Source organism: Garra rufa, chromosome 10 (assembly GCF_049309525.1).
Source record: "Garra rufa chromosome 10, GarRuf1.0, whole genome shotgun sequence".
NCBI classification, from domain to species: domain Eukaryota; kingdom Metazoa; phylum Chordata; class Actinopteri; order Cypriniformes; family Cyprinidae; genus Garra; species Garra rufa.
In genome coordinates this window covers 40,074,394-40,088,450 of record NC_133370.1, presented here as the reverse complement: position 1 = coordinate 40,088,450, position 14,057 = coordinate 40,074,394, and the positions used below count along the sequence as shown (strand labels likewise).

The 14,057-nt window shown below is 39.5% G+C and overlaps 1 protein-coding gene across 1 annotated transcript in view; it reads left to right on the top strand.

The window, feature by feature from the left end:
- The window catches only part of zzz3 (zinc finger, ZZ-type containing 3), a 37,228-nt gene that overhangs the window by 4,418 nt on the left and 18,753 nt on the right, over nucleotides 1-14,057 (top strand). Inside the window, exons 2-4 of the mRNA XM_073849645.1 lie at nucleotides 5,726-7,190; nucleotides 10,918-11,056; nucleotides 11,163-11,310. Coding sequence (XP_073705746.1) covers nucleotides 5,791-7,190; nucleotides 10,918-11,056; nucleotides 11,163-11,310 — 1,687 coding nt within the window. The 5' untranslated portion in view covers nucleotides 5,726-5,790. The remainder of the gene's footprint in view (nucleotides 1-5,725; nucleotides 7,191-10,917; nucleotides 11,057-11,162; nucleotides 11,311-14,057) is intronic.

Sequence of the window (14,057 nt, the reverse complement as noted above, 5' to 3'; positions counted from 1 at the left end):
AATCTTGTCATTATTCAGACAGAAATTTTCATTCACTAAACACTTTAGCTTGTATGTGCTGTGCCAGCATTGACGTTACTTATGTGCCATAAATTAACAATGGCTTAAATTTCAGCCCAACTCAAGAAGACTTGAAATATAGTGCTCAAGTCATAGGCTAATGTGTTGATGCTTCTGTAGTATCCCCTGCAAAAGATGAAAAGCACACTGGTTTGGAAGAATATGAGGATGAGTAGACAATGTGTGAATCACTCTTCTACTTTTAACTGTCCAGTTTGGTCTGTGGACAATGCCAGACGACATGAAGCGTCTCCATTGGCTGTCATAAGAACAATAAGGGCCGCTGCACAGATGGGCTGCTGGGGTCTGAGTGATTCTTCTAGTGCGAGTGTAGTGTTAACTAATGCAGGCTTGCAATCCGGAGATTCTGGTTCTGTCAGGACAAAACAAGGTCAGAACTGGCATATCGATTTGTAATTCATTATTTTTAGGATTTGGAGTACAATTTTTCATTTATTAGCTGATTTCCTTTCTTTCTTTCTTTCCTTCCTTGTTTTTTTTAGTAGGGATGCACCGAATGTTCGGCAACCAAAATTATTCGGTCGCAAAAAGCAAAAAAATCTCTTTCGATGTTTGGCTGAATATGCGAAAAGGCCAAATAAATTTCACCGAACAAATAGAGGTGTGCACTAATGCAGCAAACATGTGGGCAGTGTGGAAGCATTTAAAACCTTTCCGAAAAAGATGCAAAAATCATAAGCACAGACAGCGAGAGACTGTTAAGAACCACATCACATGTCTTTGATGAGAAGAGAAAGGAGTGGTTGTTGCTGGTTACTGTATGATGACTGAAATCGCGAAATAGCCTTAAACTATTAGTAAATAAACTACAGAATGTTATGTTGTCTAATACACGCACAAATTGTATTTATTCTGAGAGCGACGCACAAGTTCGTTAGCCAGGGTTCAAAGTCCAAAGCGTGAGGAAAATCTGCGCTGGAACAGCTTGGTGAGAATCATTCATAAATCTGCTGCTGTCAGCAAAAAGTAGTACTGAGGTCTTCTTGCGGGTTTCCGACAAAATAAAGGCCAAAATTCATAAATGTTAGTATTGTAATTTTACTGTTGTTCTGTAAAATAAAATAAAACAGTAAGACAAAAATAATGATAACAATCATTACAACAGCTCTATTAATACATTTATTATAACATTCTCCTTTGCTCAGCAATGCTGCATTTATTTGTACATTAAAAAACACATGCATGATTCAAGAAGGGGGTCTTAAAAATGGCCAAAGAATATTATTTTACTGAGTTAATAATTTTAAGTTAAATTGTGCTTTGCTGGTAGGCAATAGTGTCTACTAGAATATTATAAATGTTCAGTAAATAATTTTAAATTGTTGTTTTGTAATTGTTTTTTTGTTTTTTTGTTTTTTGAAAAGAAAGACAAAACTGTAAAAAGCACATTTTGGCTATTTAATTCATGCAATGGTAAAAAAAAAAAAAGTCAAAATACATGGGGGAAAAACACGAAAAACCATGTTCGGTAATCGGCCTTCAGCACAGTGTTTAATTTTATTCGGCTTCGGCCAAGAATTTTCATTTCGGTGCATCCCTAGTTTTTAGCTTTTTAAATTTTATTTTAGTATAATTAAATAATTTTAAGTCATCCTATGGACTCTTTGGAAGTTTGCGAAGGTCACCTGCTTAAGAACCATGCTTTAATAAAGTTGAGCCCAGTGAATTTTGGATGTTTATGCAATGAAATGCTTTAAGCATGCTCTGTTACATCACCCATTGTTCTGTTATTTCAGGTTTTCCTCCTTTAAAGCGGGACAAGCAACCCAACCTTCACTTAGTCATATTTGAGTTCCCAGATAACCTCATTATGCACAAGTGAGTCATGTCAGAAGGGTTGTAGCTTGTGTGATGACATTAGTGGTGACTCCTCCATTAGCAGGAGTTTTTCTTCTCTCGTTTTACAATCTATGACTATAATCTTTCTTTTAAATTTTTTTTTTTTTCTCAAATAAGTAAATTACAATAAATGAGAGAACAGGGAAACAAGACAAAGGTTTCCTTTATATTTAAACTAGATCTATCAGCCTATATGTGTTTGTTCCAGCTCAAACCACAGGTCTGGATTTGCTATATGGAAAAACAGGTCTTTTATAGTCTTTTTAGAGAGGAAAATAGAATCTAGTAGTTAAACTGACAGGGGTAGTAATGGAAAATTATGTTTTCTAACCGTTTTAGTGCTTTTGGTATTCAGGCCTGACACCACCCCTTCTGTCTGTTTTCCGTCTCGTTTTTTATATGCATATGGTCAAATCACATTAGACGCTCACCAGGAGGCTTCAGTGGAGTGTGAATAAGGGATGCGTGTTAAGACTGTCCTCAGGTGCCTCTCATTTCTCAAGAAAAACTAATGTCAGCAGTGCAAAATCTTATTCAAAGCCTTTCATCCTTCAGATCACACTAATGGTACATGGCAGTGATTGTGTGCACTGGAGAATGTGGTGTGGTCTATAGCGTCCTTTTTTAATGTAAAATATCTAGAGCCATGGTTTCATAAACTGTTTTTTCTCTTCAAGGACAGGCTTTATGGAAGTGTTCTGGCTGTAATAAAACCTAAAATTATCCTTTTTTTCCCTACTGCATACGTCCTAGATGTATCCTCTTGCATGGCCCTAGCAGAATGGAGGCAATTGAGAAATTTGATATGGTGTAATCTAATTTGTCACACTTCAGGCTTCTGTTTGACTTTAGTACCACACTAATTATTGAGTAATGTAGACAACAGTACCAGCCCAGCGTTCCCTTCAGTCTCCTGTGAAGCCCCCAGCTGAAATATGGTGTGTTTTTGCTGCTGCCTTGCAGATTTTGTGCATTTTGCCATTCCCATATCAATATATCATGTTCTGTAAGCACTGGTCTTCGGTCTGACTGCTTCATTTGTCACACCCGGGGTCCTAAATTAGCTTTTTGCCGCGTATGCCGATGGCTCATGAATTTACTCCATAGCTGGGGAGAATTTACCATCCTATGTTTTTTTTTTTTTTTAATTAGTATTTTTTTTTTTTTAATAATTGGATGTTTAAAACATTTAAAGGGATACTTCACCCAAAAATAAAAATTCTGTTAGCACTCACCCTCATGTAATTTCAAACCCATAAGACCTGAGAATTTTGTGTCCCTCAATTGAAGTCCATTTTGCCAAAACTTTGTTGTTTCAAAAAGTTTAGACATTCTGAAAGTAATCCATGTGAATAGAGTGGTGTAATCTCAGTCTTGTGATTGATGCTCAGTTGGTTTGTTTTTGTGTCACACAAGCGCTTTGAACTTCAGTTTACCATATTTGATGTGTTCTGTGTGCTTTGTTCTTTGTTTATATGTGAATAAAAGCCTAAATTAAATCTGTTAAATTTAATATGTAGAATTAATACCATTTTTTTTAACTTAATAAAAGAATATTTGTTACAAATGTTGCAGGTCATTGCATCACAGGCAGCAGCGTGCAGAATGAACTAATCATGTCTATCCATGAAATGGCTTTCACAAAAATGTGATGACTTCTCATATATTTGGTTTAGTGGTTTGGAATATTGCCAGGAATATTCTGCATATGTTTCACTTTATTGAGTTCGGAAAAACAAAACAAAAAAAAACAGAAACTTTTAAAATTCTCCTTTGAGAAAAACATTTCTGTAGTTGACCATTTGATTTGAATCAGATGTGACATTAAGGACACCTGATTTTTTAGCATTCTGCTCTGTCTTGCATAGTTGAGTGGTCAAGCCTTTTAAAGTGTAAACTATTGACCATGTGGAGTGTGGATGGTGGAGTTTGGCGCTTCAAAATTTTTTCTAAGCCTTAAAATCACTCACACAAATCTGCATGGACATGCATGTCCTGAAATCAGTGGAATGTTTTGATAATGGTAACGCTTTCCGCAAACCCGAATGAAAAGTGGATTTATATTTGACTTGAGGGTCCCTAATATACTTTGGCTTTAAATCAGTGACGTTTAGATTGTTATAATTCAGTTTATATCATGTAAATCTGCAGTACTTAGTTATCAGCCAATTTACATTTTTGGCGCATTATAAATGTTAATGTTGGACCCTTCTCACAGGATTCTGTGGAGCACAGACTGCTTCATTAGAGACACCCATGATCAGTCTTTCAAGACTGGAGGTTTGTTTTGTAGTGGCTGTTGTTAAAAAGCACTTTTATAGCTCAGATAAGAAGCAGCTTAAATACAGACCATCCCCCTTCACATCTGCAGCTTTAGCAATGCACCAGGGAAAGCCTAGCGAGCACATGTGTGATAAGTAGATTGATAGCTTGTGGGAAACTCTCAGATAACCTCTGAATATCAAACGTATTTATAGAATATTAGATAACAGTAGATCATAGCATGCCTGTAGGTTGTTATTCCTCCAGTGGTGTATGTTTGACTCTGTTTTACCAAACTCAAAGAACGTGAGAGCTAGAGAGACAACTTGCGCTAAAGATTTTCCTCTGAAATTGTGCACGTTAAAGATCTATTGTGGGAATCTTGTTTGCTCATGGTTGCTCATGCGTCATCACTATTACTATTACACATACACCTCAGTAATAAACTAGAGATCTTTTTTTGTGCTACAGACATTAAAGTTATCTCCAATTGTGCAGCTTTTTAAGTAGGGTTGTGCTATTAGGTTTTTTAAAGCGAGCAAAAAAATCATAAAGATTTGCATTAAAGAAGAGATTCGAGACATTGACCGGCTCTTCTGTCTTGAAACAGTACATAAGGGGGCAGTCGTGGCCTAATGGTTAGAGAGTCGGACTTGTAACCTGAAGGTTGCGGGTTTGAATCTCAGGTCCAGCAGGGATTGTCGGTGGAGGAAGTGAATGATCAGCACTTTCTTCCACCTTCAATACCGTGACTGAGGTGAGACGCTTGAGCAAACTGCTCCCCGGGCACTGCAGTGTTCACGATGTGTGTGTGTTTTCACTACTGTGTGTGTGTGTACTTGGATTGGTTAAATACAGAGCGCAAATTCCGAGTATGGGTCACCACGACGCATCCTTTTTCTTTTAATTGCATAGCAGTGCCTTGGCATTGGGGTGGCAGCTTTTGCACAGGCATCACTCACATTTTCTTCAGTAGTCTAGTTGATATTTTTCACTAGCATGAAAAGCTATAAATAAAGACGTCTCTCTCTTTTTCCCGTGGAGCTTTTTTATAGAAGCATTCCAGATATTCCGTGAATGCACTCTCATTCTTGACACAAGTTATTCTCTTCCTTCTCCGTCTCAATCCATTGATCCACTGTGAAGGAACATCCAACAAACGGATTAGCTCCCATCTTTAAACGTCAGCTAAAATATTTCTTTTACTTCATTTTTCCATATATGGCTCTCTGGCCCACCATGTGTTTATCTTTTTGATAAATCATCTTCATTTGTTTTTTTAAATATGACACCAAGATGAAGTTATCTAGCTGGCTAACAAATACAAGGTTTTACCAAAATAGCATGAATGGTCTGTAATTGTCCCAGAGGCTTTGGGATAGATCACTGTATGTTACTGTGTCCAGCAAAAATGTGTTTATGAAGTCATAGCTAGATTATTTCTAACAATTTTTTTCCCCAGAAAAATCAGTTTGAATACTCTCAAACCCATTTAACTATGAATCTGAATGATATGTAATTATTCTCTCGTCATGTCCCTCAGGTGCCCACATTCTGCTGCTGAGGAGAGAGCACCACGATGAGGAGACAGTAGGCACCCACCATAGTATGGCCGCGTCCCGCTCTTCGCGCGTCACAAGATCATCAGTGGGGATAAATGGATTGGATGAGAACTTTTGTGGTCGAACCCTCAGGAACCGCAGCATCGCCCAGCCGGAAGAGAGCTCTTCGCCTCCTGTGCCCAGAGCCCGCTCGCCCAAGAAGAAGCAGGACTGTCAGCAGCACCAGCAGACCGGAGCACAGGTCGGAAAGGTAGCCGAGAGCAAGTCGGAGGGTGAGCCCTACGGAAAGCGGGGCTTGCCGAGCTTCGAGAAGGACGAGTCGGACAAATCGGACAACTGCGAGCGTCCTAGGGCCGGGGGTGGGCCGGAAGCCTCCCCCGCCCTGAAGAGAGCCAAACGCTGCCCTCGCTCAGGTGAATCGCAGGGGGTAGAGGAGGAACCTTCTCTCAAACCGGAGAGCCCTGATCCCGCTGCACTGAAGGAAAATGACGAGGGCGCCAAATCGAACGCGTCCTCGAACCTCAGCCTCGACAAAGAGGCGGAGCAGAAAGAGGACGGCCCAGCGGAGGAGATCATTCCTCCGCCGCAGGCCGGCGAGAACGTCAAGGCCACCAATGGCCTCGCTGAACTCCATAAGGAGGACTCAGAAGTTGCAGCCTTACCCCCGGAGCCCTGTGCCTCCCCTGCCACGCTTAACAACAGTCCTTCACTGTTAAACGGCAGCCAGGCTGCGCCCTCATCCCCCGACCCTATTGTGCCTTGTAGATCCCCTCATCCCAAGCAAGCCAATGAGTCCGACAGCCCTCAGATTGACTGTGAGAGAAACTGCACGCCCGAGGAGGCTGCCGAGGCCGTGCTGTCCCGGGAACCCGAGATGGAGGTAGAGGTGGACGTCGTAGGGGATGCCGGCCAGGCTCAGGACGAGCTCGCAAGAGAGGAGAGCACCAACGGTGGCTTTCAGGCCGAGCCGCAGGACCCTTCTGACAACTGCTCGAATATCTCAGGAGAAACGGCGGTGCTGACTGCCTCCCAGCTGCCTGCGGAGCCCCCCTCCTTTACAGAGCCTCAAGAACACCGATACACCCTGAGGACTTCACCGCGCCGCGCTGCCTTTGGTAGTGGGCTCAAAGCCAGCTCCCCCAAACCCAGTTCCCCGCACATAGACAATGGTTCGCTGAAGGAGGAGTCCATGCCGGTTCCTCTTTCCTCTGAGGACACCAGCCATAAAGACCTTCCCCACGATGCACTGGGGCTTTCTAGCAAGGCAGACAATGAACTCTCAGAGAAAGCAGGGGTCAGTGGAGAAGTCGGAGTGTCGGATAGTAGAGTGTCGAGATCCACCAAAGAACTGCTGGCCGCTCAGGCTGAGGAAGATGAGGAGGAAGAGGAGGATCCAGATGTCTACTATTTTGAGTCTGATCACTTGGCTCTCAAACACAACAAAGAGTATGTTCAGGTTTATGCTATCCCGAAGTCATCAGTTCTGGTAAACCAGTTTGGTTTATTAATGTACCCTTTTGTATTTATTCATTCGAGGTGTTTGGTATGGCAAGCACCATTGTTACTATTCCTCACACTGAAGGTTAATAATTTGAACAAACCCCAAACCAAACTGCATTGCTTTAACTTATGTTGTTGTCAAAACCTAGCACCTCAGGTTTTGATATATCTGCCCTGCTCTTGTTTATAGTCTTGTTTAGTTTTCAAAAGTGTTTGTGCTTTGTAATCCGAAGAGTTTGGCCCAGATAAACATCTTGGTGTTTTCCTGCTTAACTCTGCATACTTATTTTCTGTAGCATAATAGTCGACTGTGCTAGCAGAAAATGAGCAACAGCTGCTGTAATCTCCAGGACGGTGGTAGGTAATAAGCGAGGGAAGGCCTGCTGCTGGTGGACAGGTTGTCGTGGGTCGTGCTCATTCATTGTGTGCCCATCTCACAGTGTGAGTGCAGGGATCAGGAGCGGCCAACTGGATTGGCTTGTCGGTCAATAAAAATGAAAAGAGATTGCAGTCACGTCAGTTTATAAGGCCTCTCTGAATTATTTATCTTTTGATGTTGTATTGAATCGCTCTCGTTTCTTATCTGGGACAGTTTTTCTCCAGTATTTTAATTTGGATTTATTGTGTGCTTGACATACATTTCAATTATAGATATATTAACGCAGATTACTTTTTCCTGAAGAAGCAAATGAGGAGTGCTTGTCTGTGCAAAACCGTAGTTTGCAGTGTTTTTTAAAGCATTGCTGGTAGGTTCATAAGAATTTGGCAATAAGTAGTATTCTACAACAAGCCTCAGATTTAGAGTGTCTGTTGGTGTGGAGGATTGGGGTTAGAGGTTTAGTGATGTCCCTAAACCGAGGTATGACAAATGTGACCCTGGACCACAAAACCAGTCTTAAGTCGCTGGGGTATATTTGTAGCAATAGCCAAAAATACATTGCATGGGTCAAAATTTTTGATTTTTCTTTTATGCCAAAAATCATTAAGAAATTAAGTAAAGTTCATGTTCCATGAAGATTTTTTTGTAAAATTCCTACTGTAAACATATCAAAATGTAATTTTTTATTTGTAATATGCATTGTTAAGAACCTAATTTGGACAACTTTAAAGGTGATTTTCTCAGTCTTTTTGATTTTTTGCATCCTCAGATTTCTGATTTCAAATAGATATATCTCAGCCAAATATTGTCATATCCTAACAAACCATACATCAATAGAAAGCTTATTTATTGAGCTTTCATATGATGTATAAATCTCAGTTTTGTCAAATTTAACCTTATGACTGGTTTTGTGGTCCAGGGTCACAAATGGTGATGATATCCCTAACCCAGGAGTGCCCAACCATGTTCCTGGAGATCTACCTACCTGCAGACTTTAGTTTCAGCCCTGCTCCAAAACAGCTGTCTGTAGTTATCAAGTGCTACCTAAGAGATTAATTAGCTGGTTCAGGTGTGTTTGATTAGGGTTGGAGCTGAACTTTGTGGGATGGTAGATCTCCAGGAACAGGGTTGGGTCCTAACCCTAACCCTAATCCACACAATAAATGTGCTTACATTGGCTACTAACTAGAAAAGATTTTCCCTGAATCCTAGGGTGTGGTGTTTACTACAGGTTAATTGGTAAAGTGCAGGTTAAAATGGCCCAAAGCCCATATCATTATATTTTTGTTTAATTTTTGTTTCTGTTATAAGTGATCTAGTCTGCTTTTCAGATGGTTGACCCATAGGTGGCAGTGCATTGCCAGCCATATGTCAGTTTTGGGCTCATTGCCATCATTGGCTGCTTTCCCCGGCCTGCAGTGCTACATGCCTATCTTCATTGTGCATCTAAATCGAGAGGCTGTTAACAGCTCCTCTGCGGTCTAAGTTATTAAATGGCTAGGAAATTGAAGAAAAACTAGTCAGTTGCCCTCAAGTAAGACAAATCAAATGGAGCAAGTCCTCTAAATGAATTCCTGTTGAGATTGGATGCTTGCTGTCATCAGTTGGTTTTCATTCATGCCATGTTAGGGTAGATTGATTATACAAGGTCTGTTGAGCTTCTGAATAAGATTACTTCTAAGCAGTAGGCCGAATCTCCCGCTTAGACGAGCATCTTTGTCTAATTCGCTTGTTTTTTTCTCCCCTCTTTGCCTCTTTTTTTTTGTGTGTGTTCCTATTTGTGGATCCTATTTTCCTGAGGGTGTGCAGGGAAAAGGTCAAAGCTCTGTACTGCTCTGCCAACGTCATATCTTTGTAACTAACAAGATGAAACTAGAAAAGCTTTTTCAAATGTGAGCTTCTGAATCTCATATAACTGAGAACTGAGTTACTGAAATTGTTTCGGAATATGAACCTAGTAGAGAAAAATTGTGATATTGGCTTTTGTGCAATTGTTACAGTGTAATTCTACAATTAAATACTGAATAATATTAATTAACAATAGCATGTTCTTACTGTAGAGCTACAGTTAATATTAGGGTTTGGTTTAGGGTTATTTCTTGTAATTATGGATCATTTTCTGTTATTAATGTAATAAGAACATGTAATGTGCTACAGTGATTTTTTTCATCAATCCAGCAATTACAATATATCGTAAAAATAGCATTTTGTTGTTTACTTCCAGAGCAAACATTTACAGATAATTTACTCACCCCTTTGTTATCCAAGATGTCTTTCTTTCTTTAAAAATTGTTTAGGAATTGTTTCAGGAATTCTCTTCATATAGTGGACTTTTGTGGTGCCCCTAAGTTTGAACTTACGAAATGCAGTTTCAGTGCAGCTTCAAAGGGCTCTAAGCAATCCCAGCTGAGGAAGAATGGTCTCATCTAGCAAAACAGCTGGTTATTTTCTAAAATAAATTGTCAATTTATATAGTTTTTAACCTCAAATGCTTGTCTTGTCTAGCTCTGTGTGTACTGTGTATTCAGGTTCAAGACCATTAGGGTAGGTCGAAAAACTTCCATTTCTTTTTCTCCTCCAACTTCAAAATTGTCCAACATCGCTGCAGAAGTACCAACCCTGTGTTTACAAAGTGAACATGCAAAGATCATCAAACAGCCTTTACAAAAAAAGGTAAAACATCGATGTAGGACAAGAGAACAAGATGAGCATTTATAAATATTAATTTATTTAAGAAAATCGACAGTCGTTTCGCTAGATAAGACCCTTATTCCTTGGCTGGGATTGTTTAGCGCCCTTTAAAGCTGCATTGAAACTGCATTTTGGAAGTTCAAACTCACAGGCACCATAGAAGTCCACTATATGGAGAGAAATCCTAAAATGTTTTCCTCAAAAAACATAATTTCTTTACGACTGAAGAAAGAAAGACATGAACATCTTGGATGACAAGGGGGTGAGTAAATGATCTGTTCATTTTTGTTCTGGAAGTGAACTTTTCCTTTAACTCCTGAGGTGTTAAACTGTCTTTGGGTAAAAGCAGAAAACCCAGTTCCTGCAAGAAGCTGTCAGTTATTGCCCGCCCACCCTTTGGCAAACAGGAAATATATTCTATTTATAGAATATATTTCTATGGGAACATTTACAGGGACTTTCTTTAGTAAAGTGTGTGGTTGTGCCGCACTAAAATTAAATAATGGATAACTGCTTAAAGTTTGATGGTTAAATGCATAGCATCAGCTGTTAATAATGTACAAAGTGTCTCTGCCTTTCCCTCTCCTCTGTCCTCTGCATTAGTTATCAGAGGTTGCTCCAGACCATCAGTGTACTGGAGGCCCAGCGAACCCAAGCCATCCTGGACCTGGAGACACTGGCACGGCATCAGAAGGAAGCCCTGTCTGACCCCATCGCCTTTGTGGACCAGCTACAGAAACAGGTACAGAAGATTCCTCTTGGATGTCCATTGCTGTTTTCTGAAATGCCTGTTATTTAATCCTTCCTTCTGGTGTAAGTGTGTTTTTAATCATCTGCTGTCATTACAGGTGGAGATCGGTCTGCCTCGGCCACAGAGAGTAGTCCAGCTCCCGGACATTGCATGGGACCAATACACCTCAGGCCGTGGCGACTTTGAAAGGGAGTTCTGTGACAAGAAGCGCAAAACACGGCAGTTGCAGTTAATCTTTGACAAAGGTAGGTACCTTTTTGTGTATGTGTACATTTTTTACGGATTATCCTCAGGTCCAGCTGACTAGGATGTGCCTTAGTGGACCCAAAAATGCTAATAGGGTTATAAAATGTTAATATGTGATCTAATAGGGTTAGTTCACCTAAAAAAAAAAAAAAAATTGTCATTAATTACTCACCCTCATGTCAGTCCAAACCCATAAGATCTTTGTTCATCTTTGGAACACAAATTAAGATGTTTTTAATGAAACGAGAGCTTTCTGACCCTCCATAGACAGTAAGGACATTGTTAAAATAATCCATGTGACATCAGTAGTTACGAGAATACTTTATGCGCAAAGAAAACAAAAATAAAAACTTTATTCAACAATTTCTTCTTGTCCATGTCGGTCTTCGATGCGTTCAGGAAAGTACCACAACATATATGTGTGATGGCCGGCGTTCTGACGTAGAACCCAGATGTGCTGCGCCTTGTTTACAAGCAGAGGAAGCTGCACACTGTACATAAAACAGTCTTCGTAAACATGTCTGAAGATTGTAGTTCTCGTAGCTTCTTAAAATTGCGGTTGAACCATTGATGTCACATGTACTACTTTACTACATTTCTGGGCCTTGAATATTTCATTTGCGTTGTTGTCTGTGCAGTGTCAGAATGCTCTTGGATTTCATTAAAAATATCTTAATTTGTTTCCCAATGATGGATGAAAGGCTTACGTGTTTGGAACAATATGAGGGTGAGTAATTAATGAGAAAATTTTAATTATAATTTGTGTGAACTAAACCTTTAAAAAAGCAATTTGCAATTTTTTTTAAAATCTCAATATGGCTTTATGCAATTATCAAATCAAAATTAGGCTGATAAAAGTTGGAAAAGTGAAAAATGAAAAAGTATTGTGATTTTACAGTTGTACTGTAAAATAAAATTGTTATATTTGTTTTTTTGTTAGTAATTATAACAATAAAAATATTCAATGTAGTCAAAAAATAGTGATATTTATAGTGATATTGGTGTTAAGGCAATGATCTAGGGAAGAGTTCAGAAAAAAATCTGCTGCATTGAAGGTTCACAGAAGCATGTAGCCTCCATCATCCATAATGGAAGACGATTGGAACAACTAGGACTCTAGAAAATGTCTGCCAGCCCCCATCCAAGCTGACAGAGCTTGAGAGGTGAAAAGATGAGGCAAAGAATGGCAGATAATTGCCAAATGCAGCAAAAGTGCAAAGCTTGTCACATCAAACCCAAAAAGACTTGAGGCTGTAAAGGTGCTTCAACTATGTACTGAGTTAAGGGTATGAATACTTATGCAATGTACTTGTGTTTTATTTAATAAATGCAGTGTTTTATTTTTAATAAGTTTGTAAATTTACCAGCAAATCTGGTTTTTGCTTTGTCATTATTATGGTGCATGGAGTGTAAATTGATGTGGGGAAAAACTAATTTAAAGCAGTTTAACATAATGCTGCAACAAAACAAAATGTGGAAAAAATGAAGGGGTATGAATACTTTTGCAAGGCACTGTATATCTTGTTGACTTTTATGACTGTGCCAAGGTTGATAAATAGGCATGCACCGAAATGAAAATTCTTGGCTGAAGCCGAAGCCAAACAAAATTACTAGTGGTTGGCCGTTATCGGCGTTAACGTGCTGCGTTAACGTGAGACTCTTATCGGGCGCTAAAAAAAATATCGCCGTTAATCTATTCTCAAAGTTGGGTTGGGAGCTGGGTCTAAACTACGCAAGATATGATGACTTTCACCTTGATATTTGAGCGCGGATGACGTATACCTAGTGGAATTGCACTGTAGGGGGCGAGAACGAGTCTCCAACTTCTGTGAAATTACCACATCAAATGCAAACATGGATGCAGTTATGAAGCCGCTTCAGGGCAGGTGCGTTGCTAGACCCTTTTTACTGGGGCACGTGCCGAAATAAAGACATTAAACTATATGCAACAACTGAATTGACGCTTCTAAAAGCAACGCAGTTTAATGGAAGACTATGCACGCAGAAATCCATGCCCGTGCGCGTCTGTGTATTTAACGGCAACGCGCACGTCGTGCAGCCTTTTGCGCAGAAGTACTTGGTTACACAAGTTTGTATAGGTAATTATGTTGTAAATGCAATTGTCAAGCAGTTTGTGATGCATTTTGGAAACAGGAGATGAGTGCCTGATCTAATGCGCCACCTGGCCCGTTCTCGAAGACTTACTTTTAGTCATTATTTGGGTAGCACACATATTCTGAATGCCTTCATCAGAATTCAAATTAGCCATTTTAATCTAGATTAATCTAGATTAATTCCAAGATTTAATCTAGATTAAAAAAATTAATCTATGCCCACCCCTAAAAATTACACACTATGCCGAAGGCTGATTATCGAACACAGTTTTTTGTGTTTCCCCCCCCATGTACAGGTATTTTGCCATTTTTTTTCCACCACTGCATAAACTAAATAGCCAATATTTGCTTTTTACAGTTTTGTCAATTACAAAACAACAATTTAAAAATATTTATTTAACACTGTACATTTTTACCATTAGACATTATAGCCTACCAACAAAAGCACAATTTAACTTAAAATTAATAAGTTAGTAAAATAATATTCTTTGGCCATTTTTAAGACCCCCTTGAATCATGCATGTGTTTTTTGATGTACAAATAAATAAATGCAGCCTTGCTAAGCAAAGGAGAATGTTCTTATAAATGTATTAATAGAGCTGTGGTAATGATTGGTATCATTATGTTTGTGT